The sequence below is a fragment of the Leucopleurus acutus genome (assembly GCF_964270905.1).
Source record: "Leucopleurus acutus genome assembly, chromosome: 1".
NCBI lineage: Eukaryota > Metazoa > Chordata > Mammalia > Artiodactyla > Delphinidae > Leucopleurus > Leucopleurus acutus.
Genome location: NC_139142.1, coordinates 29462156 through 29489323, shown reverse-complemented (window position 1 = coordinate 29489323; position 27168 = coordinate 29462156). Strand labels below are relative to the sequence as shown.

At 45.1% G+C, this 27168-nt stretch overlaps 1 protein-coding gene across 1 annotated transcript in view; it reads left to right on the top strand.

The window, feature by feature from the left end:
• Nucleotides 1-27168, top strand: part of RGS6 (regulator of G protein signaling 6) — a gene marked incomplete at its 3' end in the record, with an annotated part of 570256 nt that overhangs the window by 477745 nt on the left and 65343 nt on the right. Inside the window, exons 7-13 of the mRNA XM_082844867.1 lie at nucleotides 928-992; nucleotides 4554-4630; nucleotides 7311-7392; nucleotides 8828-8902; nucleotides 10381-10479; nucleotides 12115-12176; nucleotides 25983-26093. Of these exons, the coding sequence (XP_082700993.1) occupies nucleotides 928-992; nucleotides 4554-4630; nucleotides 7311-7392; nucleotides 8828-8902; nucleotides 10381-10479; nucleotides 12115-12176; nucleotides 25983-26093 (571 nt within the window). The remainder of the gene's footprint in view (nucleotides 1-927; nucleotides 993-4553; nucleotides 4631-7310; nucleotides 7393-8827; nucleotides 8903-10380; nucleotides 10480-12114; nucleotides 12177-25982; nucleotides 26094-27168) is intronic.

The window sequence follows — 27168 nt, the reverse complement described above, 5'->3', positions numbered from 1 at the left end:
GTAGGCTGCATCAGGAAATTTTTCAGACCACATGGAGGAGGTCGGTTAACCCAGCAAGGAGTTGACTAGAGTTCCTGGTATAATTAAGTTGTCAAACAGCAGGTCAGCCCTGGTTCTCTCCGACCTTGCCTCCTGGTCATTCTATTGTTCATTCATACCATTCACCTGTTATCTCCCCTGGCTCGTTCTACTTGGCACCAGAGAAGGAAGGAGATACCGAAGAAGCAGCGGTAGGAGAGGAAGCGATGAAGGCCATGTTTGAGGAAGAATATCCTGGCAACTGAGGGCTAAGAGCCCTTCCTGAGCCTGGGAAGAGACACCTAAATTGTCCTCCCTTTCCACTGTCCACTCATTCCACCTGGCAGGCCAGGCCCTGGTGCTAGGTGTAGGGGTTCGTGCTGAGCAGGACAGAGCCTCTGCCCTACTTGGGGTGAAACAGAGTGAGGAGGATGAAGGGGGTTGTCAGGATTAGAAGATGGGGGCCCTCATCTGACAGATTCCCAGAGGTCAGGTGTCATGGCTTCCACATAGAAACGTATTCTTTTTTTTTTTTTTTTTTGCGGTACGCGGGCCTCTCACTGTTGTGGCCTCTCCCGTCACGGAGCACAGGCTCCGGACGCACAGGCTCAGTGGCCATGGCTCACGGGCCCAGCCGCTCCGCGGCATGTGGGATCTTCCCGGACCGGGGCACGAACCCGCGTCCCCTGCATCGGCAGGCGGACTCTCAACCACTGCGCCACCAGGGAAGCCCAGAAACGTATTCTTGACTGCACAGGGTTGGGCACATAGAGGGGAATGGCTTGCTGGCTGGCTGGCTGGCTGGATGGATGGATGGATGGATGAGTGGATGAACAACTGGGTGGATGAATTTACGATTCCACCACCCTGCTGGTTTTGTATATGTTGTAATTTCTCTTCTTCCTTCAGCCATCTACCTCTGTAAGAGGACAATGCAGAATAAAGCAAGGCTGGAACTGGCGGATTATGAAGCAGTAAGTACGATTATTTTCCAGGAAAGGTATGGAAGGAGAGTGTGAAATACCTTCAGTTCTTTCTCAGCTTGTATTTTTCCCTTTTTCCCTCCCCAACCCCTTCAGACAGTGGAAAGACAGTCTCTTCTATTTTCCCTCTTTTGTTCTCAGCTCCTCTTACCATCACAATAAATTGCTTCTTTAAATAAAGGAATCTCAAAACTCAGCAATAAAAAAAACAACTCAATTAAAAGTTGGCAAAGGACTAGAACAGGCACTTCACCAAAGAGGACATAAGGATGACAAAGGTGTTCAACATCATTAGCCATTAGAGAAATGCAGATTAAGTCCATGGTGAGATACTGTTACACACCTAGTAAAATGGCTGAAGTTAAAAGTACTGGTAATGCCAAGTGCTGGTGAGGATGTGGTGAACAACGGGAGTGCTCCTATATTGCTGGCGGGAGTGCAAAATGGTGCAGCCACTCGGGAAAATGGTTTGGCAGCTCCTCATAAAGTTCAACACACACACACTGTACAGCCAAGTAATCCCACTTTTACATACCTACATACACACCCTAGAGAAATCAGAACTTACGTTCACACAAAAAACCTGTACACTAATGTCCATAGCAGATTTATGTGTGATAACCCAAAGCTGAAAACAGCTCAAATGCACTTTAACAGGTGAATGATTAAATGGACGATGCTACAGCCATGTAATGGAATACTGCTCTTCAGTGAAAAGGAATAAACTATTAATCTAACCACTTGGATGAGTATCAGAGACATTATGTTGAGAGAAAGAAGCCAATCTCAAAAGATTTCAAACTGTGTGATTCCGTTTATGTGACACTTTTGTAAATACAAAACTATCACGAGGGAAAACAGATCAGTGGCTTCCAGGATGCAGCTATAAAGAGATTCCAGGAGGGAGTTTTGGGGGGTGATGGAACCATTCTGTATTCCGATTGTGGTGGTGGTTACACGAATATATACATGTGTTAAAATGTATAGTACTATACACGAAAAGAAAAAAACACATTTATTGTATGATAATTTTTTAGTTTAATATATGATCTTTTTTTTAATTGCATCTTCATACCCGATTCACCTGTGCTTGGCAGTAAATGCAAACTCTAAGGACCAAATCCAATCCAGAAGATAAGATGTATGCCGGATGGCAATATACCCTCCCAGCTTTCCTCCATCTCCACCTTCTTTACAAGGTGTGATTTCTTACAGAAATTGGAGACCCAGCCACACTCATATCCATTCCCATTTAACAGAGCCAAGGCACAGAGAACTTGAAGATTCACAGATAATGTTTTAAATATTTAAAATTTGGGATTGCAGACTCTTCCCCCGAAACCACACTTTGTATGGGTCACAGAAAACCTAGGATACTGGCCAACTTTTCTTATACCCTCCAGAGGAGGTGTTGCTGAGCCATGGAATGACTGAAGAGCTGGCAGCTAGGAGGAGGGGCAACGTTAGGGGCAGTGAAGAATCCTCCCCTGGATAATCCAGCATGAACAGCACCTCAGATCCACCCACCTCCCCAATGTCCCTCCCACTTCTGCTGTCTCAGTCTTCCAAACCAAGCGTGAGGCCCCACTCTACCAAACCTTGTCACCCTTGGTTACCTACACCCAAGCCCACCAATGCACTGAGCCACCGTTCCCCTCTCTGCAGCCCAAGAGGAATGTGCATGCCATCAGAGAGCAGGACCGGTGCATGGCGCTCCACCCTCTTTGATCCCACTGGCATCACAGGAACTGTGAATGGGCAGTGCAGGTTGCAGTGTAAGAGTTTACTGGGAGTGTTAGGACCTGGCTAAAGTTTGCTTATCCAAGGGAGCCGTAAAACATAAATCTGTTGGAACGTTCTAATTTTCCCCAGCATCCCTAGCATGGCGGTTCTGTGGCTCTGAGCATCTTAGGCACCCAGTCCCTGCCCTATCTGCCCTCGTGCACCAGCAGTCACCCCTCTTCTAGAAGACTGCTGTCGGACTCTTTGTGCGCACAGTGCAAAGTGCTTTAACTTTGGCATGACTACATCACTTCCTGAATATGACCTACAGAAACAACCCAGACGGCAGAAGCATATGGCCCGTCCATCCCGTGTCTCCCTTCCCTGTAGTTCCCTTGTTTAAAAAAGCGCCTAAACGGAAACAAGACAGCACCAGCTCCTGACATATTTTATTCTGTTTTCTTTTCTCTTACCCAACAATATTCTGCTTTGGTATCTGTAAAGAATATGGTGTTAAGATGTTCTTTCAGGTTGAAGTTCTGTCTAAAAGTGGTTCGAAACTAAAAAGACATTTTGTTTTCAAAATTCAGTAATTTTATTAATTTTTTCTGATTACATCGTCCCTTTGTAAAAACAATTCAAACAGCAAAGAAAGGAGAGAAAATAGCCTGCAATCCTTCTCTCCTAAGCTTTTTTCTGTACATACATTTTTTTTTCTAACAAGAAAACTTGAATCACACCACAAGCATTATAGTGTAAGCTGCTTCTTTTTCCAGTCATATACTGTAAGCATGTTGAGAATCTTTCCATATCAGTAATAATCATCTACATTCTCACTTTTCATGGCTGCCTAGTATTCCATGGTATGACTGTGTCATCATTTATGTGACTGCTCCCCAGTTGACTGGCATTCAGGCTTTACCAGCTTTGCTTCCTGTGAACAGTGGGAAAATCTAAGGGACAGTTTTTTTGAGGTACTCGTACAGCAAGCCTTGGTGATAACTGAGTTCACGTGTGTTGGTCTTCACCCGAAGCTCCTTTCATGTTAATAATCCACTAATGAAGGTAATCAGTTAGCGTTGGCATGAGCTCTATGAAAATACACAGCATAATGTGGGCTCTCGCCTCGCATTCCATCAGGATTAGGCGGGTCATTAGGGAACCTGTCAAACGCCCCTCCCCACCGTCCTGTTGTGCTGCTAGGCTACTCTACAGGCTTTGAGAAAAGACTTCTTCCCTCTTCCTCTAAATGTGACCCTGGATGCCTTTTCTTTCTTTTTGTTTTGGGGTTTTCCTTTCATGACCATCACAAACCTAGACACTCCCTTCTTTCCCACTTTTGAGTCTGGACTTTCCAAGTTGTTAATGCCAGGTCCTCTGGGTTCTCCTTTCCTGCCACCTTCCTAGCCCTCTGCTTGCTGGAAGACAAGTCTTGAGACATCCATTCTTGGTTTTGCAATCAGTTGCAAAAACACCCCTCATGCCTTCCCTAAATCCTGCGTGAACAACTACAACCAATTCTCCCTATCTTCAGTGGCCTTTATAAGTGCTGTGTGAGTCGTGTTCTTGTAAAACACACAAGAAAAGAGGAATCGGGAACCACAGAGACGTCAGACTTAATGGGTGTGTAAATGAGTATTAATAGTTCTACTCCGTACAGCAGGGTCTGGTGCAAAGTCAGATGGGGTTCACATCCAGTGGATTTAAAGTGGGGCCCTACTGTTTTGTTGGGAGTAACCGAAATAGATGGCTGCCTTGTAATAAGCATAGCTGTCGATGCGCAAACTTACGATGATTAATGCCTTCTTGTTGATTTTCATTTCTCATTAGGAAAACTTAGCAAGACTCCAGAGGGCCTTTGCAAGGAAGTGGGAATTCATCTTTATGCAAGCAGAAGCACAAGTAAAGTAGGTGAACTTAATAGAGACCCTTTGCAAAGAGAGAAACACTCTCTGGAAATCAGAGGTGGTGTGAGAGTGGGGGTTCCTTCCATGGCCAGCCAGCTATGGTTAGTCACTGTCTCTCTCATGACAGCAACTGAGTAGAAATCAAGTTCAGGATGGATAAGTTGCATCTCTGTCACCCGTGGCACTCTAAAACAATTCCCAAAGCATGTGTTTCAGCAGGCAATGGGGTTCCTCCCAAACGTAGAGCTCTGGTCCTAAGAAGATGTACCTAATTCCCAAGGGGATTGCCAAACCTTCTTCTGTGCTCAGAGACTAGAAACCATCAGACCCACTTTACTTGTTGGTCTGGAGATTTCGTCTTCATAGGAAAACATACTGGAGTTTTTAGGCAGGCCAACAAGTGGCCCCTCCACCGTATCTCCCGGGGGGAGGGGTTCAGAACTAATCAAAACTAAGGCAGAGAAGTCAGACATTTGGAGTCTGAAATGTCAGGTCGTTACTGATGAACTAGTTACAGGACATGATTTTGGATCTGTGACCACAGATCTTTACCCTGGAATGAAACATCCTGGGCAGAGCTGGGTATCTGCAGGGCTGTCCCCACCTCAGGGAAGAGTCCAGCCCTGTGAGTTTACTGCACACAGAGAACAGGTGTCCTGAGAACAGGCTGACCCACACAGGGCCCAGAAGGACCGACCTCAGCTTTTTCTAAATTTCTTTTTTTTTTTTAATTTATTTAATTTTGGCTGCGTCGGGTCTTCGCTGCTGCACGCAGGCTTTCTGTAGTTGCGGCGAGCGGGGGCTACTCTTCATTGCGGTGCGCGGGCTTCTCATTGCGGTGGCTTCTCTTGTTGCGGAACATGGGCTGTAGAGGGCAGGCTCAGTAGTTGTGGCGCATGGGCTTCCTTGCTTCGCGGCATGTGGGATCTTCCTGGTCTAGGGCTCGAACCCTCATCCCCTGCGTTGGCAGGTGGATTCTTAACCACTGCGCTACCAGGGAAGCCCCAGCTTTCTAAATTTCTTCTTTCAAATCTGCCAGTAAGTTAAAGTCTACAAGAGATGAAAGGAGGAGAAAGTTGGAGTGTTTTTCCCATATTCCTCCTTCCCAGCGAGTGTAGTGGAAATTTCTTCCTCTCTAAGGAAACAGGAGAAGTGGGTTGTAAATGTCCCCCACCCCACAAACATGGTCATCAACCAGATCCTTTTGATTCTGGGAAATGGACTTGCTCAGGTGCAGTTCTCTCTTGTCCTTTCTAGCAACGGGCTCTTATTTAGCTTCAAGTGATAATGGAAGAAATGGGACAGAGGAGGGGTGGGAAAGGGATGCTGAGCTGGGAGGAGGTGAGTACCTTTTCTCTGGGCACCACTTGCACCTGAGCAGCCCCCGTGGGTCTTCAGAGGACCCCCTGTGCCCTCTCTGGGCAGTGTGGGTGACATTGATCACAGGTACAGTCACTGGGTCCAGTGGGCCTCATGGTGTCATCGCTCTCCCCCTCCCTCTGCAGTCTCTACCCCCCACCCATGAATCCACAGGCCTGCCCACCACCCCGGTTCTCCCAGAAACCCCCGAGGGATGTGGACACCAGACACTGGATGCTGAGCTGCATCAGGAAAAGCCTTGGCCCCTGAGGAAGGAGAAAGCAGGAGGGTGGGTGACTAGGTGAGAAGGAGGCAGGATTGAGCCACTGCACTCAGACGCCTCCGGGAAGTGAAGAGGAGGGCTGATCTACACTTTCGGGATCACACGGCATCGAATGTTATAAAAGGAGGGAAAAGTGCCACTTTGTACCTATACGGTATTTCTCGATTCACTTTTTTGATGAACTCTGTGATTACATTATAATTGTGGGCCATTTAAGTACACAGTAACTCTCACAAAAATCACAGTATGACTTTATTTCAGTCAGTCCAATAAACGAAAGTACTCCCAAGAGAGCCAAGAACCAGCAGTTACAAAGCAATTAATCCGAGTTACTTTTTACTTAGAGAGATAATATAAAGTAATACAGGCTGTTTTTTTTAAACACTCTTATCTATGCGATCACAACGTAAAGAATCTGTCTGTCTGTCTGTCTGTCTTGCAATTTGTACGTCCCCCAGCTGAGGCCAGAGATATTTGCCTTCTGGATCTTGTCACACACTAGGGTTATTACTTTGCTTTTAGGAAGCCAGATGGTTTAAGTGACTTTTAAAACACATAACTGCAGCATTTTGAAGACATTTCTACTGATTCTGAATCTAAAGCAAAGTTTCAAGTTTGAGGATGAAACACTACAAGCCTGTGGTTATATTCCTTCCCATAATCTGAATATGCAATAGTAGCCACTTTGATGCAGGGCATGTCAACAACTTATGCAGCTCTTAGTAATCCAAATTTTAGTAATTCAAATGGACAGCTGCATTCCTGAACCCTCATTAGGCTCACCCTGTTCATGACACATAATTGGTCATTTGCAACCTAGCTGAAAACAAGCTCTCTTACCATGTGTGGGCTTCCTGAGGCTTCCTTGAGGGAACCATACACCCATATTGCACAGCTCTGCAGAAAGCAGGGGCCACGCAGGTGCCAAGAGCCCTGTGCACACGAAGCTCCTAAAAAAGGGAGAACAGAGCTGACACGTGGGTCACGGAGGAAAAACAGAATTAAAAGCCTCTGATTTCCCCTTTTTCACTCTTTCAGGATTGATCGGAAAAAGGACAAGACAGAGAGGAAAATTTTGGATAGTCAAGAACGAGCCTTTTGGGATGTCCACAGGCCAGTGGTGAGGAAGCTCTGCTTAGTTCTCTAAGTTTTACGTTTTCTCTCTTCCTTCGCTTAAAAGAAAAGACTGTCTTTAGCCACCAGGCGTCTCACTTTTAAGAAAATTGCTAAGCTTTGTGAAATTGGTTTTTGCCATTCATTCATATCATCTCAGTAGATTTTCTGGAATAGATGTCAGTTCCACCTTTTAAAAATTATACATCCATGAAAATATGGAATTGGAAATGGGGAGCTGTGGGAATTCCATCTGGGGAACTTTGGGCCCTGAAGTTTCCAGTCCTAAGTTAAGCAATTTCCATTTCTACTGTCATTCAATTCCAACTTCTAGAATATTCTCTTTCAAATGCAACCGTTGTTGTTACGGTGGTTATGTTCTATGAAGTCGCCGAGAGCACTGAATTAGTGGATGCTGAACCATTATCCTGGGAGAGATACAGGGTTAGGTTCTTGCAAGCCTCCAGTCACATTTTCATCAACTGATCAATGCATAACCTTGTTTGAAGTGTGTTTCGGTTTAAAGACACCTTATTTAATGTGTATTGTTGACCACTGGCATTGAACTCGCAGCCAGGAGCACTATAGCTCACGCCTAGATGGAGCTTATCTAACATACCTATTTTCTCCATAAAGCACGTCCCAGCCTTCCTGCACTTAGGAATGCTCGACAGCACATCAGAACTGGGCTTGGGCAAAATCACCAACAAAAACACAAAAATGTGTAAAACTGGTGCTGAATAGACTGTGCAAAGGACACTTGTTTGCAGCATGAGATGAAATAAGGCACCTCACCGGGAACACGCGGGTCTGGCAACTCAACATGTTTCCTGCTCTGCGCACGTCCCAAGTGACCATGAAGCCACCACAAGCCCTGACTTGGGGGTTATAAATAAATTTTAGCACGTAGGCAAAATCACAAATACAAAATCCACGAATAATGAGGTTTCACGCATTTCTAATCTCGTATTACTAAAATAAGTCTTACATTTTCCTCATGAAATGGAACTAAAACGAATAAGCTATGTCAGCCTTCCTCAAGTCTGATTAAAAGCAAAACCAAAAAAAAAAAAAAAATTCCCTATCCTGATAGTGGAGTGGTTTTAGATGGTTAGGTATATGAAAGAACAAAGGCTCTGACTGAAGCCATCCACCAATTTAAATAATAAGTTTACGCTTATGAACTGTACACTGTACTCTCTACTTATCATCCTTAGGTAATATGAGGTAAGCTGTTTTAATTCATATGAGAACTCTGTGGAGGAACACATACTGAAGGTGAAACACCTTTGTAAAAAAAAAGACTGTAAATGGCAAAATGGGGGTAGTCATGTATTATCTGTAATGGAAAAGATAAAGATTGGCTCTGATAGTGTCACTTGAGCCAACTTGGAAAGTATGATGTTCACTTAGTAATTTATATGATGATTTTTTTCTCTCAGCCAGGCTGTGTGAACACAACAGAAATGGATATCAGAAAATGTCGACGTTTGAAGAACCCGCAAAAGGTTAAAAAGGTTCGCTAGTTTAGCTGAATTAAAAATTCTTGGGATCACCCTTCCATTTCCGGTACTGTTCAAATAATAATTTACTATTTGTAGTTCTTCCCCGTTTCATCCTTTGAAACCATATCATTCATTCTACAAATATTTATGGAGTGGCTGGCGTGTGCTTGGCACCGTTCTGGCTGTGGAAATATAGTGGCAAGTCTTAACAAAGCCCACAGCCTGGTAGGCATGAAGCAAGCCAGCGGGCAACGGTGGGAAGTACAGGATGGTTCAGGAAGACCAGGAGGGTGCCCCAGACCGGGGGCTTCCCAAGGGTTTCCATAGCAGGCTCGAGGGTGCAGAGGTCTAAAGCGTAAGTAGCAGTTGGCTCTGGGGAGACAGCAGAGAGGAAGGGAAACATAAGGAACAAAAAGTAGGGCAACACCACAGGCGAAGGCCAGCTTGGTACTTTGACACAAGTGCAAGTCTTTTAGTATAGCTAGATCTCCCAAAGTCAAATCACCATCTCACCCAACTGTGAATGAGCCAGTGATCATTTGTGTTTCACTATACTGGAAGGGGCAGTGGCTCTCTCTCCTCTATCAATATATATGTGACATGACATATATATCAGCTTCTTGAATTTACTTATATATTTTGTTCTTCTTTGAGATATTGATGCCCACTGTATTATACTTTAATGTTAGTCTTAAAATGTCCCCATTTAGTCTTTAAAGGCCCCCTAATTCTAATATTCCAGAATTTCATGGAGCCCACATGTACCCTGAGCCTTTCTTGATTTTATAGATTTCAGCTATAAATTGCACACCCTTCAGTGTTTTATTTCTTTCCCAGAACAAAGATTGTCTTTAATCTGTCTCTAACAAAAGGAACAGATTAAAAAGTAGCTATAGCTGTGGGCAAGTGGAAAATCTGTGTCCAGAAAACTGGTCAGTTTAAAAGGAAAAAATTGGAAACCCTGCCATCTCAAGTTTGTACCAGACAGGCATGTCATCTGCTGACAAACAGAAAATCTAGAGGGGATCTTTATCTTCCTGCATAATCTTCAGGAATTGTTCCTGAACTTTCCTGTGTCTCAGAATCACCTGGGGCATTTGATGAAAGTGCAGGTTCCCGAACCCCACCCATGAAGATTCTGATTCAGGAGGTCTTGGGTAGAACTCGGCAATGTACCTGTTTACCGAGTACCCAAGATAACTCTTTGCAGATGGTCTATGGACTGTGTTTGGAGAAACACTGATACACAAGGAGACCATTTAAGCTCAATGAAAGGAAGGATTTTCTAATAGTGGTAACTCAAAGATGGACCAGCTGCCTCAAGAGGCAGAGTTCCCATTATTGGAGAATTTCAAGCAGAGGCCACTCACTTATTGTCAGGATGTCATGGAGGGGATTGGAAGCATCAGATGAGCGCTTGAGCTAGCTGACCCTTCGGACCCCCTTCAACTCTGAGGGTGCATGATTCAATATTCTTGTTTCTTCTCTAGTCAGTGTACGGCGTGACTGAAGAATCCCAGTCGCAAAGCCCAGTGCACGTCCCCAGTCAGCCAATCAGGAAAACTACAAAAGAGGACATCCGGAAACAGGTGAATGAATGTGCTACTGCACTCTAAGGAGGAGATGTGCCCAGCTTGAAAACCTTTTGAATGTCCACCTCTGGAGGCTGAGTGAGCTTTGAGTTCCTGGAAAGCACAGTGGAACCCAGCTGTGGGTGACTTGAACCTTTGGGCACTGTGTGTGAATAATTCACGGAGGCTCAAGAAGACAAATTCTCCACCAAGTTACTCCAGCAGTTACTAGAAAAGGACATAAATGAGTTACCCCAACACCATGGGCTGACTGCCGTAGTCGGGTTTCCCCCAAGTTGCTGTGGGAGCCGGAGGCAGGAGGGACTCGTGTCACAGTGTCCTTAGAATTGTATTGCACTTCCAGAGTGAGCCAGCTCAGGACCACCAACTTTATTGCTCTGATTCAAAACGAAGGTTGACAGATAAAGCAAACCCTACCCACAATGCCATTTCAGCATTATTTGGTTCCATGTTATCTTCCTTCATGATGAGGAGTTAACTGGTCAACCCAGGTCACAGACAATGCCTAATTACATTACTGCTTTCCAGGGGTTCACTGGTAATGAAGTGACTTGACTTTACATTATGCTTTACTGGCTTCTAGGGGGCACCCAAAGGCATAAACTGTGAGGTGCCTTCCCTTGACAACTTTATTATTGAGTGGGGAAAAGGAAACAGATGTATGGAAAATAGCTACTCAGTGCCAGTTAAGTACACCAAGCACATGGGCATGAGGTAGGTGTGAAAGCTGGGTAGGAGATCACTGGAGATTAGCCAAACCAGATCCTTATGGTGTGTGTGTTACCTCCATGCTGTTGCTAAGCTTTGTAGAATATATACTATATTTAAGTTTTCATTCACTTCTGGGTAAAGAAGATGTGGCACATATATGCAATGGAATATTACTCAGCCATAAAAAGAAACGAAATTGAGTTATTTGTAATGAGGTGGATGGACCTAGAGTCTGTCATACAGAGTGAAGTAAGTCAGAAAGAAAGAAACAAATGCTGTATGCTAACACATAGATATGGAATCTAAAAAAAAAAAAATGGTACTGATGAACCTAGTGGCAGGGCAGGAATAAAGTCATAGACATAGAGAATGGAGCTGAGGACACGGGGTGGGGGGAGGGGGAAGCTGGGGCAAAGTGAGAGAGTGGCATGGACATATATACACTACCAAATGTAAAATAGATAGCTAGTGGGAAGCAGCAGCATAGCACAGGGAGATCAACTCGGTGCTTTGTGACCACCTAGAGGGGTGGGATAGGGAGGGTGGGAGGGAGGGAGACACAAGAGGGAAGAGATACGGGGATCTATGTATGCATATGGCTGATTCACTTTATCGTAGAACAGAAACACAGTATTGTGAAGTAATTATACTCCAATAAAGATCTATTTAAGAAAAACAAAAAACTTAAGCTGTAACACAACACAGGAGAATATGTGATGTAGGCTAAATTGTAGAGTGTGTTTCATAGTGGGGTAGGAATTTCCAAAAGGGCAAAATGGTTGCTGGAGTGTCAAGTTGGAGGGCTGGAGAAGTCCAGAGGAGGTGTTTGGATCTTGGTAGAAATACGGGTTTTGGGTTCCTGGGGTGAAGGGGGGAAAAATTCCAGTTTGGTCTTAACACTTCTGTTCTGCCTTTCCCCAGATATCATTTTTGAATGCACAGATTGACAGGCATCGTTTAAAAATGTCCAAAGTGGCTGAAAGGTATGTTTCCCCTTAATAATATTACTACTTTCTTCTAATTTAACAAAGGAGAAATGTTACAGTGTTATGGCTAACAAGTGTGTACCAAGAGGCAGACCACAGTCATTTCTTAAACTGATGGGTGAAAAAACCACAGACCCTGTGTGAGTACAGCTAAGATAGCAGACCTCCCCTGAGTGACGTCAAGAAATGTTCTGTTGCTAAAGCTTTTGAGGGGGGTGGCCGAGGGACCTTGTCAATCAGGAAGAACGTCCTTAAAAGCTACCTAATGCACTTTTACCTTCAGCCTCTTGATTAATTCAAATGGAATTGCTCCCTTTTCGGCTATAAAATGCCCAGATTCACTTTATAAGGGGAAAGAAATTACGTATGCCCTTTGAGGTGCTGGCGGCGCAAACAGGAGGGGACTGGTCCATCAGGAGGCATTCCACCTCCACACACCATCAACCAGCCAACTGCATGGAATCAACTGTAAAGAAAATATTTGGGACCTCCAGCCTGGCTTCCGCCAGGGCATTTGTGCTACAATCTGCACCAGGAGCTGGTTCCACCTTTTTCACTCGTGGGAAACTCAGTTTTGTCAACGAAACGGTCTGTGTTTGGACTCTCCGTGAAGAGGGGGGACCACCTGGGGAGTCTGTGTGGAATAAATCTGAGCAGGCAGCCCCAAGCTGAAGGTTTATTCATCCAGATGCTACTGGTAAAGCAATGACCAATATCTGAAAGCTCAAGGGCTTAAGCCGGGTCTTAGTATTTATTGGCTATAACAGTAAAGTGGGTCCTTTAAGCCCACCTCACACAGAGGGCTGGCTGTGTGTTCAACCTGTAAGCCTGTCTCTGCTGGCCCCTGGGTTCGTCACATCTTCTTTCTAGATAAATAACAGCAGATTGAGGCAAAGAAAACTCCACACCCAATGCCAAACCGGAATTCACACTTTACCCTCAGGTGGCCAAGGACATCCCTGGATATGGGCTCATCTCTTTAATGGCATCTTGTATCTCTTCCAGGACTTCTCAGTAGTGTCACGATTGACATTCTGGGCCGAATACTTGTTTGTTGCAGAAGGCTGCCCTACACATGATAAGATGTTTTGCAGCATCCCTGACTTCTACCCACTAGGTGCCAGAACCCCACCTCACAGTTTGTGACAACCAAAAATGTCTCCAGACGTTGCCAAATGTCCCCAGGAGGGGGCACAATCGACCCCGTTGAGAATCACTGATATTCCCATTTTCCCCAATGCACGGGCTTGAGAACGTTGCCATGGCTGCAGCTCACAACTAGGCGAGTGTTCTGGGGTCACAAGTTTTAGCCTGGCGGCTGGGGAGCCACCGCACCCCATTATCATAATTTGGGGCTTCCTGAGTACAGGCTCTCAGGTTGCTTTTTAGATCTCACTGTGGTTGCCTTTGTCCCAGAAGAGTGCTTGTTAGTGAGGTAGCTGGGAGGACCTTGATTCCATTGGTGTCATAGCCTGTGAGGAACTACAAGCTTCTTTCTCTGTGAAAAAGGGATAGCCAGAAATGGCTGTCCTGGGGTACTGTGAGGGTCAGAGCTACTAGCCTTGCAAGGGCACTTTAAAGTTTGCAGTCCTAGGAGAGCATGCACGCGGGAGCATCTTTCCCTGGGTCTGGCTGCTGGGGTCAGTGGTTCTGAGCGTGACCATCCAGGTGAATGAGGGGGTTAAGAATGGAGATTCCCAAGCCGTAGTGCTAGGGAATTGGATTCAGTGATTCCGAGTAGGTCGAGGAACCTGCAGTTTGAATTCTCTGCGGTGGACTGACCAGGTCTCCGAGGATTTGGGGAAGCCACTGCCCACCACCCACAGTGACCTGAGAGCTCACCTCAAAGGGGAGACCCAGCTTGGTCTTATCTTTGGGGTGTAAGGAAAGATCCCAAACCAGTCAGCACGAGGGAGGCCAGCTGTGCAGGTGTGCAAGGCGGGAAAGGAGACAGCCGCGGTGGGGGAGGGGAGCTGGACGCGCCTATTGTTGGTTTGTTTACCACGGGGTACCATCTAATTATGCTTGAGGGGCTGCTCACACTGAAGAGATTATTCATGCCAGCCCTGCGCTCCTCTCTCCGCAGCTCGAAGCTTTCATGAGTCCCCACCCAGCAGAGACTGCACTTTATTCCCAGCAGCAATAACTGGCAACTTTTCAATGTGACACAAGGGTTTTTCATTAGAGCCACAAGGAAACCCTCAGATAGAGGAGGAGGGAGAGGAGACGGGTGTTAGCAGGAGATAAAGCAGCCTGGAGCCTTGGTCTCTGTCAGCAGCTCTGCAGGGGTGGAGACAGGGAGGTGGCACTGGCAGCTGGCCTTGGGTGCGACTGCTCTGCTCGCCAGAGGTGACAACTGAGCTATCTCAGGTGGGCGCCACTTCCCCTTGACGGATCTGGGTTCCCTGGGCCCGCTCCAGGTGATGGTGGTAATTAGCCAGAGGCCATCAGGCAAAGGACTGCAGCCCCTTGAGAACAGGTGCACATCGTTTTTCACTTAGTTCCCTGAGAACTGAAATTGGGGAGAGGGAAGGAGGGCTGGTGATCATAAAGGTCCAGTTCTAAAAAAGGCAAGAGTCAAGGCTGGGTCAAAGGGTGCAGCCAGACCCAGCTGGGAAGAGAAAAAGGAAACTTTGCAAAGGGAAGGAGCAGAACAGAACAATTTAGGGGGTGGGTGCGGAGCCAGTCATCTGGGTGTGGATTCTGCCTCTGCCATTTTCTAACTGTGTGACCTTGGGCAATTTGCTTCACCTCTCTCTGCCTCTGTTCCACCTCTTGAAAGGGGAGAGAGCAGTAGCACTTAACTAATAGGGTTCACGGGGGAATCCACGGCAAGAGCTTGATCCAGTCCCTGACACAGCGCATTCAATGAATGTGAACGATTGTTATTATTTTCCAGTGTGGTGCTTTGGCAAGGAGCGGAATTGCATGAACTAGGTGTGTGGTGTCCAGAGGAACAGAGGGCAGGCCAAGGAATGAGGCTGGCCCCGCAGATGGCAGTTCTGTGTTAGTGCAATTCTTCCCACCCTCTCTCTTTGCAGTCTCCAGCACAGAGAGCCCCGCAGCTGCCGAAGGCTGGCCCTGCAGCCTGCAATCTGTGTGTCTCCCCTGGGTGCCTCCTATGGCACCATTAACCCGGCACCTTTGAGGAAGGAGGGGCCGTACGTGAAGAGGTTGGCTCTTCTGCACAGACTTGCTTGGGTCATCCTGATTTCACCTATTTTGTCTCATTGTCCCCATGAGTGGTCAGATGTCCCCCAAATTGCAGCATCATGGCAACCAAACTACATTTCCTGGAAGCAGCACAAAAGTCTGTCTGAAATGTCACCCAATTTTTGCTTCAGAAAGTATGGTCCCTGCACACACAGATGAATTTTCCAGATGAATAATGCTTAACACCTTAAGCTTTTCATTTTAACTGTGTTGAATGAAAATATTTCTTAAACATGCCCTTGCCTTCTTAAAGAAAGGACACTGCATTTCAGTTAAGTTTTCTGGATAACTCAGGGTCAGTGTTCTTATTTTGTGCTTTAAAACTCAGTCAGTGATCAGAATCAAGTGCCACAAAATGCTTCCCTTCCCCTAAACGGCCCCAGACCATTATGTTCTTTGAGTCTCTGTTTATGCTTTTTAGTTGCCGGTTTGTCTTCTTGTTCCCGTCAACATGACTTATCTCCAGTAGCCCTTCTTCCTCGCTAAACAACTCCCATTTCCAACCTGTACCAGGCCAGGTGTATCAGTTAGCTATTGTTGAGTAACAAACCGCCTAAAAAAAAGCCTGAAAACTGAGTGTCTTCAAACAATATGCATTTACTACTGGTCACATGCTTATGTGCCAGTCTGTGTGCTCACACGTCTATGTGCACATGTCTGTGTCCACTGGGCCACCCTCTTGTCTGCATGCCTCCATGGATTGGGTTGGCTGCTCTACTGGTCTTGCCTGGGGTCTCTCACATGCTTGGTTCAGCTGGTTTAGGATGACCTCAGCTGGGACCATTGGGCAGTCCTTCTCATGGTCTCCCATCCTCCAGCAGGCTAGTTTGACCTTGTTCACCTGGGAATAGTAGGATTCCAAGAAAGAGAGCAGAAGCATGCAAAGCTTCTTGAGGCTTGGAAGTGGCACTCTGACACTTGTGCTGCATTTTATTGACTAAAGCAAGTCACAATCTCAGATCAGATTCAAGAGCTGGGGAAATGGACTCCATTTTTAAAACTGATCTACGCACACCAGGAAATCAAATAATCAAGTTCTTACTCTCCATCCTAAAGCAAGAGGAAGGAGTCTTCGTGAGGTGTGCTCTTCCAAATAACAGACAGTGAGCCTTGGGGCATAGAGTTTATTTCATTGTAGACTCTGCTCAGAGCCCCTTTTGGTCACTTATCTTACCTATGTTTCCTCAGTAGTTGAAGTTGCCAAATAGATGAGGTCTTAGTCTTCTTTGCAAGAGTCCTCAAGGGGTCCACTTTTTATTCACCCCAGCCTTACAGCACTGGACGAACCAACTTTGAGAATGCAAAAATCTATATGTGTTAGTTCAAAATTGTCCGAAAAGTCTCTATATTTTGCTATGTTTCCCCACCCTTAGTGGCACTGAGCTCAGCCGGTCACTGCCTGGATCTCACCGTGCTGCCCCACATGGAAAGATGGCTTTGTGTCATTTTATAGCTGCTCCTGTACTCGGCTCATCCTTACCCCATCCCTGGGAGCCATTTGTGCATCACAGCTGACTGCTGAATTGAATTTTTACCATCACCTTGCTTGAGCATGTCTGAGATCACTGCTGCACCCTGAAATTGGAGCTGGTTCCTCCTCTGCTTCCTGACCCTCTGTGATCATGAAATGTAATTAATGAAATGAGATAAGACAGCAAGGGACTGCATACCCTAAGGGTCTATTAAAAACATGCTAGGGTGATAGAGGTCCGTGAACTTAATGTCTAATGATAGTTTCAGGGAGGAATAAAAGGGGCCCAAGAGGTCATTATGACATTGCTTTTATGTGATTCCAGACACCGCAGGGTCCTTGCTTCTCACGTTAGGTGATAGAAGAGAAACCATCAGAGGTAACACTGTAGCCAGGGTGACTGTATCCAGACCAAGATCTAGAAGGGTCGCAGTACCTGGTCTGGTATATGCTCTTCTTTCTGAGGGGCTAAATTCACCTCCATGTCCCTTCCCTCATCCGGAGTTTCTCTATTGTATATCTTTTCTCTGGGTAACCCATAATTAAGGAATTATTTCTTCATATTGTCTCTCCTCCCCATCTTCTCCAACGTGAAAAAAAATAGATGAACGAATTAATGAGAACCAAACTTTCTTCTTCCGTGTCTGAAGTGCTGCTCTGCTTTTCATTCCTTCCTAATCAGATGCTCTTCCTACCTGGTTCCCTTTTGTGCATCATCATTTAGAAAGTGCATATATCAAAGGGTGTGCAAACACACTCTCCTTTTCACCCCTTCTCACATTCAGTCTCCAGGTTTGCTTCCCACTGAGAGGCCCCCAGTTTCCTAAGGAATCCAGTAGCCCATGTGTGTTGTATTTCTAAAGTAAGAATGATGGTCACTATCCCATAAGGCTTTGTATTCCATGCCTTTGTTTCCCTTGACTAATCATTTCCCACAGCTGCAAGCCGTCCCTCACTGCCCATTTTCCCTGGAGCCTAACTGTATCTTTCCATCTTCCCCTCACCTGCCTTGTAAACCAGATCCCATATACATACTTCGCTCTTGGGATGCTGTGTAGGGAAAAATCCAGTCTTCCTTTTCCTGTGTTTTTCCTTTACTCTGAAACTGCCACACTCACAGTGCTTTTTGAAAAATTTTTACTGGAGTCTAGTTGATTTACAATGTTGTGTTAGTTTCAGGTGTACAGCAAAGTAAATCAGTTAAGCATGTGTATATATCCACTCTTTTTCAGATTCTTTTCCCATATAGGCCATTACGAAGTATTGAGTAGAGTTCCCTGTGCTATACAGTAGGTCCTTATTAGTTATCTATCTTATATATAGCAGTGTGTCACAGTACTTCTGACACCAGATGTGTGGGGATTTTTATCCTCACGCCAGGCAATTCTCTGACACCAGCTGGGTGTCCTACAATTTAACTCAATTCTGACACTCTACCTGGAAATAGTATAAGATCCCACAAGTTAAGATCTCAATCCCGTAAGACAGCTCCCAACTTAGTTCAGATGCCAGTCATAGTAGGTTCCCGGGTTACCCACAACTTCTGTCCAACTTGGCTACAAATCAGAGGTTCCCACAACCCATCCCTTGGGTTTGATTAATCTTTAGAGTGTCTCACAGAACTCAGGGAAACACTTACTTACACTTACCAGTTTATTAAAGGATATGATAAAGGATACAGACGAACAGCCAGACAAAGAGATACACAGGGTGAGGTCTGGGAGGGTCCCAAGCACAGGAGCCTCTGTCCCTGTGGAGTTGGGGTGCGTCACCCTCCCCATGTGGATATGTTCACCCACTGGAAGCTCCCTGGATCCCATACTATTGGGACTTTTTGGAGGCTTCCTCATGTAGGCATGATCAATTATTAATTCCATGTCCAGACTTTCTCCCTTCTCGAGAGAATGGGACGTGGGCCTAAAAGCTCCAAGCTTCTAATCATGGCTTGGTCTTTCTGGTGACCAGCCCCATCCAGGAGCCATCCATAAGCCCACCCAGAGTCACCTCATTAGAACAAAAGACTCCTATCACTCAGGAGATTACAAGGGTTTCAGGAGCTCTGTGTCAGGGACCGGGGTCAAAACCCAAACATTGAACGGGGTTTGCAGGGTTTAGAGATGGGAGGGGGCCATGAGCCAAGGAATGCAGCCTGCTTCTAAAAGGTAGAAAAGGCAAAGAAATGGATTCTCCCCTAAAGCCTCCAGAAGGAACACAGTCCTGCTGACACCTTGATTTCAGCCCAGCAAAACCCACTTCAGGCTTCTGACCCTTCGAACTGGAAGGTAATACGTTTGTGTCATTGTAAGCCACTAAGTATGTGCCAATTTGTTACAGCAGCCATTAGAAACTAATACAGTACCCAATCTCTCCCTTTGTCTTAGAATCTCAAGAAGATCGAACTGCACATCCTCCTTTCTAAAGTGTGTGCATTTCCGAGTCCCTTGCTGATCAAAAATTCCTGTTATACCCATGAGAGGTATATAAGTAATTCTGATGATTCAATACATCCTAATTCTACCAATAAGACAGAACATTGAAAATACATATGCCCATATAATTTTACTGTTTCCTTTACCAAGCCTCTAACCAATTTTATTTATGTAACTGTACCTTAACAAAATAGCTTTTCCTCTTCCTACAGTAAATTTCCCTGCTGACCAATGCTGGCTACCACTGGCACTGGCTGACTGATTGGTGATCCTACTGACAAGCTGCTGCCTTGGTGCAGACTGTCGGGCGTTTCTGCAGGAAGTTCTTAGCTCTTTCTTCATGTGGTCCTCCACTTATATCCTGGATACCTGCCTGGACCCTGCTCTGAGAAGGCAGGACGTAGGGCTAGGTCATAGGAACATCTTCATTCACGCTTAATGCCTATTACATAGTCATGTCTTGTGCCCCTGTGTGGTTACAAAATCCCACCTCGGGCTCTCGACCACTTCTCTTGAACTAACATCTCCATTAAATCTCACCACCTCTCCTCCAACCGCTCCTCTGAATAGCCCCAAATTTCTCTAAAAGAGACCTGGCTTGTGATGCTCACAGCTGCTCTCTGGCCATTTCAGCCTCTGCTGCCGTGGGCTGGGCAGTGGACCGCTGCCTTCCTTGCCTTTCCTGCAGCAGAAGGCAGCCGCGTGCAGTCTCCTCGAGTGCCTGAGTACAGCTGACTCCTGAGTAACTCGGGAGTTAGGGATATGACCATCATGCACTTGAAAATTATATAAAGTATAATTGGCCCTCCATATCCATTGTTCTTGCCATCCATTTCTGCATCTGTGAATTCAACCAATCGTGTAGTACTGTGGTATCTACTATTGAAAAAATCCGCCTACAGGTGGACCAGTATGGTGCAAACCCATGTCGTTCAGGGGTCAACTGTACTCACCCAGCCCCTCCTGAGCCTCCCCGCTGTCCCCTTGCCCCAGGCGCTCATTCCTGGGTCCGGGACCTGACCTGGCTGGTTGGACCTGGCTTCCCAGGTAGGAGGCGTGGCCACGTGCAAGGTCTAATTAAACATAAGCTGGGGGGTGCAGGGGTGTCTACTGGGAAAACCTCCAGCCTGTCTCACAGAAATCTGAGGCAGGGCGGGGGAAGATGGGGAGGAAAATTTTTTCCCATCCCTACGTTTTACTTCTGGGAAATCCACTTCTGGTTAAGAAATGTTTTTTCCTCATAACTTGTAACTAACTAGTTAGATGAAGGCCCAGCCTTTGCCTTGGGTTGCTCAAGTAGAAGTCCTTTATTAGAGACACAGTGTCACCCGAGGCTGAGGTCACTGGGACAGCCAGAGGCAGACATCCGGGAGGACAAAGGGGTCACAGCTGAGCAGAGCCCCATGGACTACACACTCCATCTCAGATGTTGAGAACACTGTGGGTGCCCGAATGCTTCATAATCAGGAAAGCCCCCAACACCCCATCATGCCTCAGACACTCTGGAGCATCTCAGTGTAGCCTGTCATCCCTTGAACAGGATTTAGGTTACCTGCTGCTGGTTTGTTACTGTGTCCATCTGAACAGAGGAGTCAGGTGTCAACTGTGCCTTCCCCATCCTCACATCCAGGTGCTTTCACATTCCTTGCAGTGGGTTGAATAGAGAAAAGATATGTGCAACCCTAACCCACGGAACCCGGGAATGAATGTGACCTTATTTAGGAAAAGAGTCTTTGCAGAAGATCTTGAGATGAGATCATTCTGGATTATCCAGGTAGATCCTAAATCTAATGACAAGTGTGCTTATAAGAGAGAGAAGGGGAGAAGACACAGACATGTCTTCACAGAAGGCCGTGTGGAGACAGAGGCAGAGATTGGAGTGATCCAGCCACAAGCCAGTGGTCAATCCCCTAAAGCCACCAGAAGCTGGAAGAGGCAAGGAAGATACTCCCCTAGAGACTTCAGAGGGAAACATGGCCTCAATTTCAAAATTCTAGCCTCCAGAAGTGAGAGAATACACTTCTGTTCTTTTAAACCACCAATTTTGTGGTAATTTGTTTCCTAGTAACACTAAGAAACTGATATATTCCTTAATGCGCAAACCCATTTCTTTCAGGAAGAATGAAATTAGCCCAAGTGGCAAAGGGGTAACTCCCCTTTGAGCTGTCACAGCACCAAATTATTGCCTGATCCCTCCTGCCACGGTGCTCACTTAGAGCTCCCTTCCCTTTCATTCTCACCTGAGATGCTGTATGGCTCATACGGATGAAGCCTCGCTCACACTAGATGCACATCCAGCAGGAGGTTTACAGGACGGTGGGCCTGCGCTGCCTGTGGTGGTTGCAGTCATCTATCTCCCAGTTCTTGGGTACTTGGAAGACTCTTGAAATGCTTTCCTATTATTTTTTGTCAAATGGTCCTGAGTACTCATCAAGGCCATTATGTAACATATGGTGAACTTGACAAAGTTCAGTTCAGTGGCTCAGCCCACAGCTAGAAGCAAGGTTTTTCAACTTAGACCAATGCTCCTCCCACCCCGCAGGGGGACGGTCCACGCCTGGGACAGTGAGAACGTTGTGAGGTGTTAGGAAGCCTGCGACCGAATTTAAAACCAAAAGTATCACAGGCTCCTTCATCTTCATTTGATGAATAAAATATCCTGTGTCCTGAGCCTCTCAGAAAATTGAAGAACGGGATGTGGTGCTTTGCAGACATTAATGTGCATATGAATTACCTGGCCAATTTTACTACCAATGCAGATTCTGACTCAGTAGGTCTGGGTGGGGCCTGAGCTTCTGCATTTCTTACAAGCTCCCAGGTGATGCCCCTGCTGCTGGTTTGTGGACCACATTTTGAGTAGCAATGAGATGGAGCTGCCAGTGAATTTCTTCACATTCTCAAATGTAAGCTACTTGGCCATGCTTGCCCTTTGCCATTCAGTAGCAGGAATTGTGGCTCTGAATCTGCCATTGCAGAGGAAACTGGTGACACTCAAGCTGGTGATGCTTAGGGAAGGGTTTTATTGTAGATCGATAACCATAAAAATATTCATATCTTTGGGCCCAATAATTCCACTTATGGATGTTAATTCTAAATAAATAACCCAAAAGATGGAAAAACCTTTCTGAACAATGGTGTTCTACTCTAGCCAGCACTACATATACTAAAAAAAAGAAATTAGAAGTCTATGTCCAATATAAAGCAAATTATTATATAAATTATAACAAATTCATTCAAGGTAATATTGTGGATGTACGTTAGTCTTCTCTCCCTTCCCAAAAGTAACATGTCAATAAAGGAATGAAAATGGTATGAACTCACAAGGTCAACAAATGAATGGATTAACAGTTTCCACACATTTTTCCAAGGTCAAAAGTATAAAGAATTGGGGAGCATGACTGCAGAACTCTGTCTCTGTTTGTAATGTTGTTTCTTTTTATTGGGTGGTGAGTACAAGGGTGATACTCTTACAGTTTTTATGCCTTTCTGAATGCAAGAAATATTTCAAAATTTAATAAAAAAGAAAGTGAATGGGGACAGAGTGAAAAACATTATGACCTCCATGTTAGGGGTGGGAGAATTATAACAAAACCAATTTGCCCAACAAAATCTGGCTTTGGCTCTTGAAGGCACCAGGGACAATGGAAGGCAAGAAGGAGGCATGGGGATAACCCCAGGGGAATGGGTAGTCTGTCTCCGGAGCTTTTGGATCCCTCGCTCCGTGCCGCATGAGGAGACCCTCTCTCCCCTCTTACCACCACCATGGGAGATGGGCACTTTATTCTCCGGAGAAACTGAGTCACATCAGCTCAGAACTCAGGCACATCATATTATGAAGGGCCAGCTAAAAGCAAGAGAATTCCTGAGCGAGCTGTGTACTGAGCTGTGGGACCCTCTACTACTCCCCTGTCCTGCTCTCAGCCCTCCAGGAGCCAGATGTAGATGCCCATGGGTAAGAGACTGGCAAACTACAACCAATGGGCCACATCCACTCCCTATGTTTGCAAATAAAGTTTTACTGAAACACAGTCACATGCATTTATTCATGGATTGTCTATGGCTGTTCTTGTTCTACAACAGAAGAGCAGAACAGTTGCAACAGACACCATCTGGTCTGCCAAGCCTAAAATATTTACTATCTGGGTCTTGCAGAAAAATATTTGCCTACCACTGCTCTAGAGCAAAGTAGATATCCCCCGAGGAAGGACTCCAGATCTCTCACGTGGAGCTTTAGTGAAATGACAGGCAAGCTGCCCTGACCCGACAACGAAGCCCATCAGTTGGCAGATCCTGTCCACACACACACTAAGCCTCCAAGGAGGTTTTAGTCCCTCACTTTTAAGCACAAATGGATGTCCAGTGATGTTCCAGACTCTCGGAGGGCGCCCCGACACAAAGGAGTGTGATCAGAACAAACAAACAGAAAAAGGGACTTGGAGGAACCAAAAACTCTTCAAGAAACAAAAGAAACTGACAATAAAAATATAGATTTAACATCCTCAGAGATATGAGAAGGTATTTCATCCATAAAACAAGAACTAGATACTATGATAAACAAGAGTGAACCCTGGGGCTTCCCTGGTGGCGCAGTGGTTGAGAATCTGCCTGCTAATGCAGGGGACACAGGTTCGAGCCCTGGTCTGGGGAGATCCCACGTGCTGCGGAGCAGCTGGACCTGTGAGCCACAACTACTGAGCCTGCGCGTCTGGAGCCTGTGCTCCGCAACAAGAGAGGCTGCGACAGTGAGAGGCCCGCGCACCGCGATGATGAGTGACCCCCGCTTGCCACAACTAGAGAAAGCCCTCGCACAGAAACAAAGACCCAACACAGCCATAAATAAATAAATAAATAAATAAATAAAAGCCAAGCATTTGAAGCCCTTTAAAAAAAAAAAAAAGAGTGAACTCTGGAAACGTAAGAAAGTGATAGTCCAAATTGAAAAAAATAATGACAAAGTTCAGAAGAACCATGAGACAAAAAGACAAGAGGATGAAAATTTAGGAGGGAACATTTAGGAATATTGGATTATCAATTCCAATATTTAATTTAAAAGAATTATGAAAAGAGAAAACAGAGGAAATGAAGGTTATGAAATTAGCAAAGAAATACCATAAGATTTCTGGGAATTTTGTCTTTTTACCTATGGATTGTCCGTTGTGCCTGGCACGGTGAATAAAAACTACCGACAAGGGTCATGGTGAAATTTGAGAGCATTACAGCAATAAAGAGAAGACTTTAAGCTTCCAGAGGGAAGAGAAACTAAACAAAAGAACAAAAATTAAAATGGATTCAGACTTCTCAACAGTAGCATAGCACTGGATATCAAAAAATGTAAAGCAATGCCTTCAAAATTGTGAAAGAAAATGATTTTTAAGCTAGGGTTCTACGTCCAGCACTGTCAGTCAAGTGTAAAGATAAAAAGAAAACATTTTTAGACCTGCAAGGACTCAAAATATTTAGCTCTTATGCATCCTTTCTTAGGAACTACTAAAGGATGTGCTTCAGCACAACCAGGAGGTAAAAGCAATAGACAGACGTGGAATCCAGGAAACTGGGGCTCTAACATAGACGTGAAAGAAGGCCCAGGATGATGGTTCTGCATCAAGCCTATAGAGCAAACAGTCCAGATTCGAGCAAGAGGACTCCAGACTTTGGGGAGAGGGCCTCCAGGAGACAGGGAGACAACCCTGCTTGATTATCTGATGTGTTTAAGATGTGAAACATTATTGCTAGATGTTTTACAGATTTGTTAGAACACTTGGAAAAGGTAATATGCTACTTAGCTCAGCAGCAGACAGTCTTTACCCAGTTTAATAATGTGGACACTGACTGTTGATTTAACAAAAAGTGTTATATTTGGAGGATCATGGGAGGAAATGTGGAGTGAGTCAGGAGGACTGGTGAGTAGAAAGTTAATCCTTGTCTAAAATTGATAATCAAGAGCAGCTATAAAAACATGTAATTTAGAAATATACAGGTAAATGCTAAAAGAAATAAGGACTGAAAGTAAGTGCCTCTGTGAGAAGGGATAGGAGAAAACATTGCTATTGCTTTTTTGTAAAAGAAATCATTTAGTACTATTTTATTGTTTTAACTATCGACATGCATTTTGATAAAATTGAAACTTTGTTTAAAAAGATTATGTGGCTATTTAAATTCTGTGGCTGTTTAACTAGAAAAACTAAGTTGCTTTTTGGAAAAATGTTTATAATATGTTAACTCCTTTTGGTCTGCCAGGATTTTAAAGTCTTTACAATAAAGAAGTCCTCCAGTTGAGAATGATGCACTGGCAGCCTAGAAAAACTGTAGCATCCTTTGTGTGCCCCAGGTGCCTTGAGATCTGTAGTCCATGTGGGAGGATGAGACATTAGGCAGGCTTGGACCAGTGTATCAGTAAAGCTAGCATAACCATGGGAGGATGCACCAAGGTTCAGCGAAAGAGTTAAGTGGGAAAAAGATATAAAATGCACGTGTATACTGTGACTGCAATAATGCGAAAACAGTATGTTCATCATGAGAAGGGAGCAGGGACAAATGAAAACAGTTGGATTTGTTGGAAGTGGCAGTGAAGGTAAACTTTTTCCCCTTTAACTTGGAATTATATGAAGACTGATACAATGTTTGTGTAAAGCAGAATACATGCTTTTATAGGAAATCGGTGGCATTCTTGGCTCTGCTTCCCTCCTGCAGCTTAATTGCTTACGCAGAACAGTATGTGGAATATGACCCTTTGGTCACGCCAGCTGAGCCATCCAATCCCTGGATCAGTGACGATATTGCTTTATGGGACATAGAGATGAGGTAAAAAAAAAAAATGTTTTAATGTTTGGGAGTGCGGGGGGCAATGCATGAGATCGTGAAATTATGTTACACCCTATCTTAATTTGACTCTTTATCAATAGAACAGAAACCCCTCAAGTAACCACCCAACTGGATTCCTTACCCATGGTTTCTGCCTCCTAATAGCTTTGTACATGGATCCTTTGTGGCTTCCCTCTGACCTCTCTATGACCCTGTAGATATTATGATAACTGGGACAGTCCTTCACATTTCCTAGTTCTGATTGCTGGAGGGCAAGAATCTGTGGGTCAGTTTAGCTTTTATCCATTAGCAGCAGCAACAATAATAGCTAGCCCTTACTCTGTGCTGGCCACACAGTAAGTGTCTTCCACTGAATCCCCACAAGAGGTAAACATTATTATTCTCACAATTGAACAGATGGGGAACTGAAGCACAGAGGAGTTAGTGAACTTGCTCAAGGTCACACAGCAAGTAGGTGGCAGAGTTAGGATTAGAACCCAGGCAGAGGGCTCCAGAGCTGTGGTTTTCATCACTCTGCTCTTCTGGAATAGCGGGCAGCAATGGTTCCATCCCATAGCTCCTTATCGATGAGAGAAACTAGTGTGTTTACTTAGTAGCTGAGGAACCGAAGCCCAGGGAGACTTAGACCACATTCACGATTACAAAAGGAAACCCAGTGTGGTGTGCCTTTGTACCCTCTGCCCCTCGGTGAGACAACTCTTTATTTGTTCTTCATTTCTTTATCTCTCTCTCATTCACTTTCATTCTTGCTCTTTTTCTGGCTTCTTTTCTTAAAATGGAAAACCTTATAAGAAGTAATAGAAGTCATAGACGCTTCTTATAAAAAGTTCAAACTGTCCAGATGGGCATAACAAAGCAAACTCTTTCTCCCTCCAGCCCAATCTCATTTTCCAGAAGGAGACTTTGTTAATGGTCTAATTCCATGATTCCCAAACTGCACCAGGGCACTCTAGGCTGCTGCAGGGAACTCACAGGGTTCCCACGGGACATTCTAAATCTTTGAGGGAAACATAGTGATGTTCAACCCATGTCAGATACTGTGTAGACGATTAGC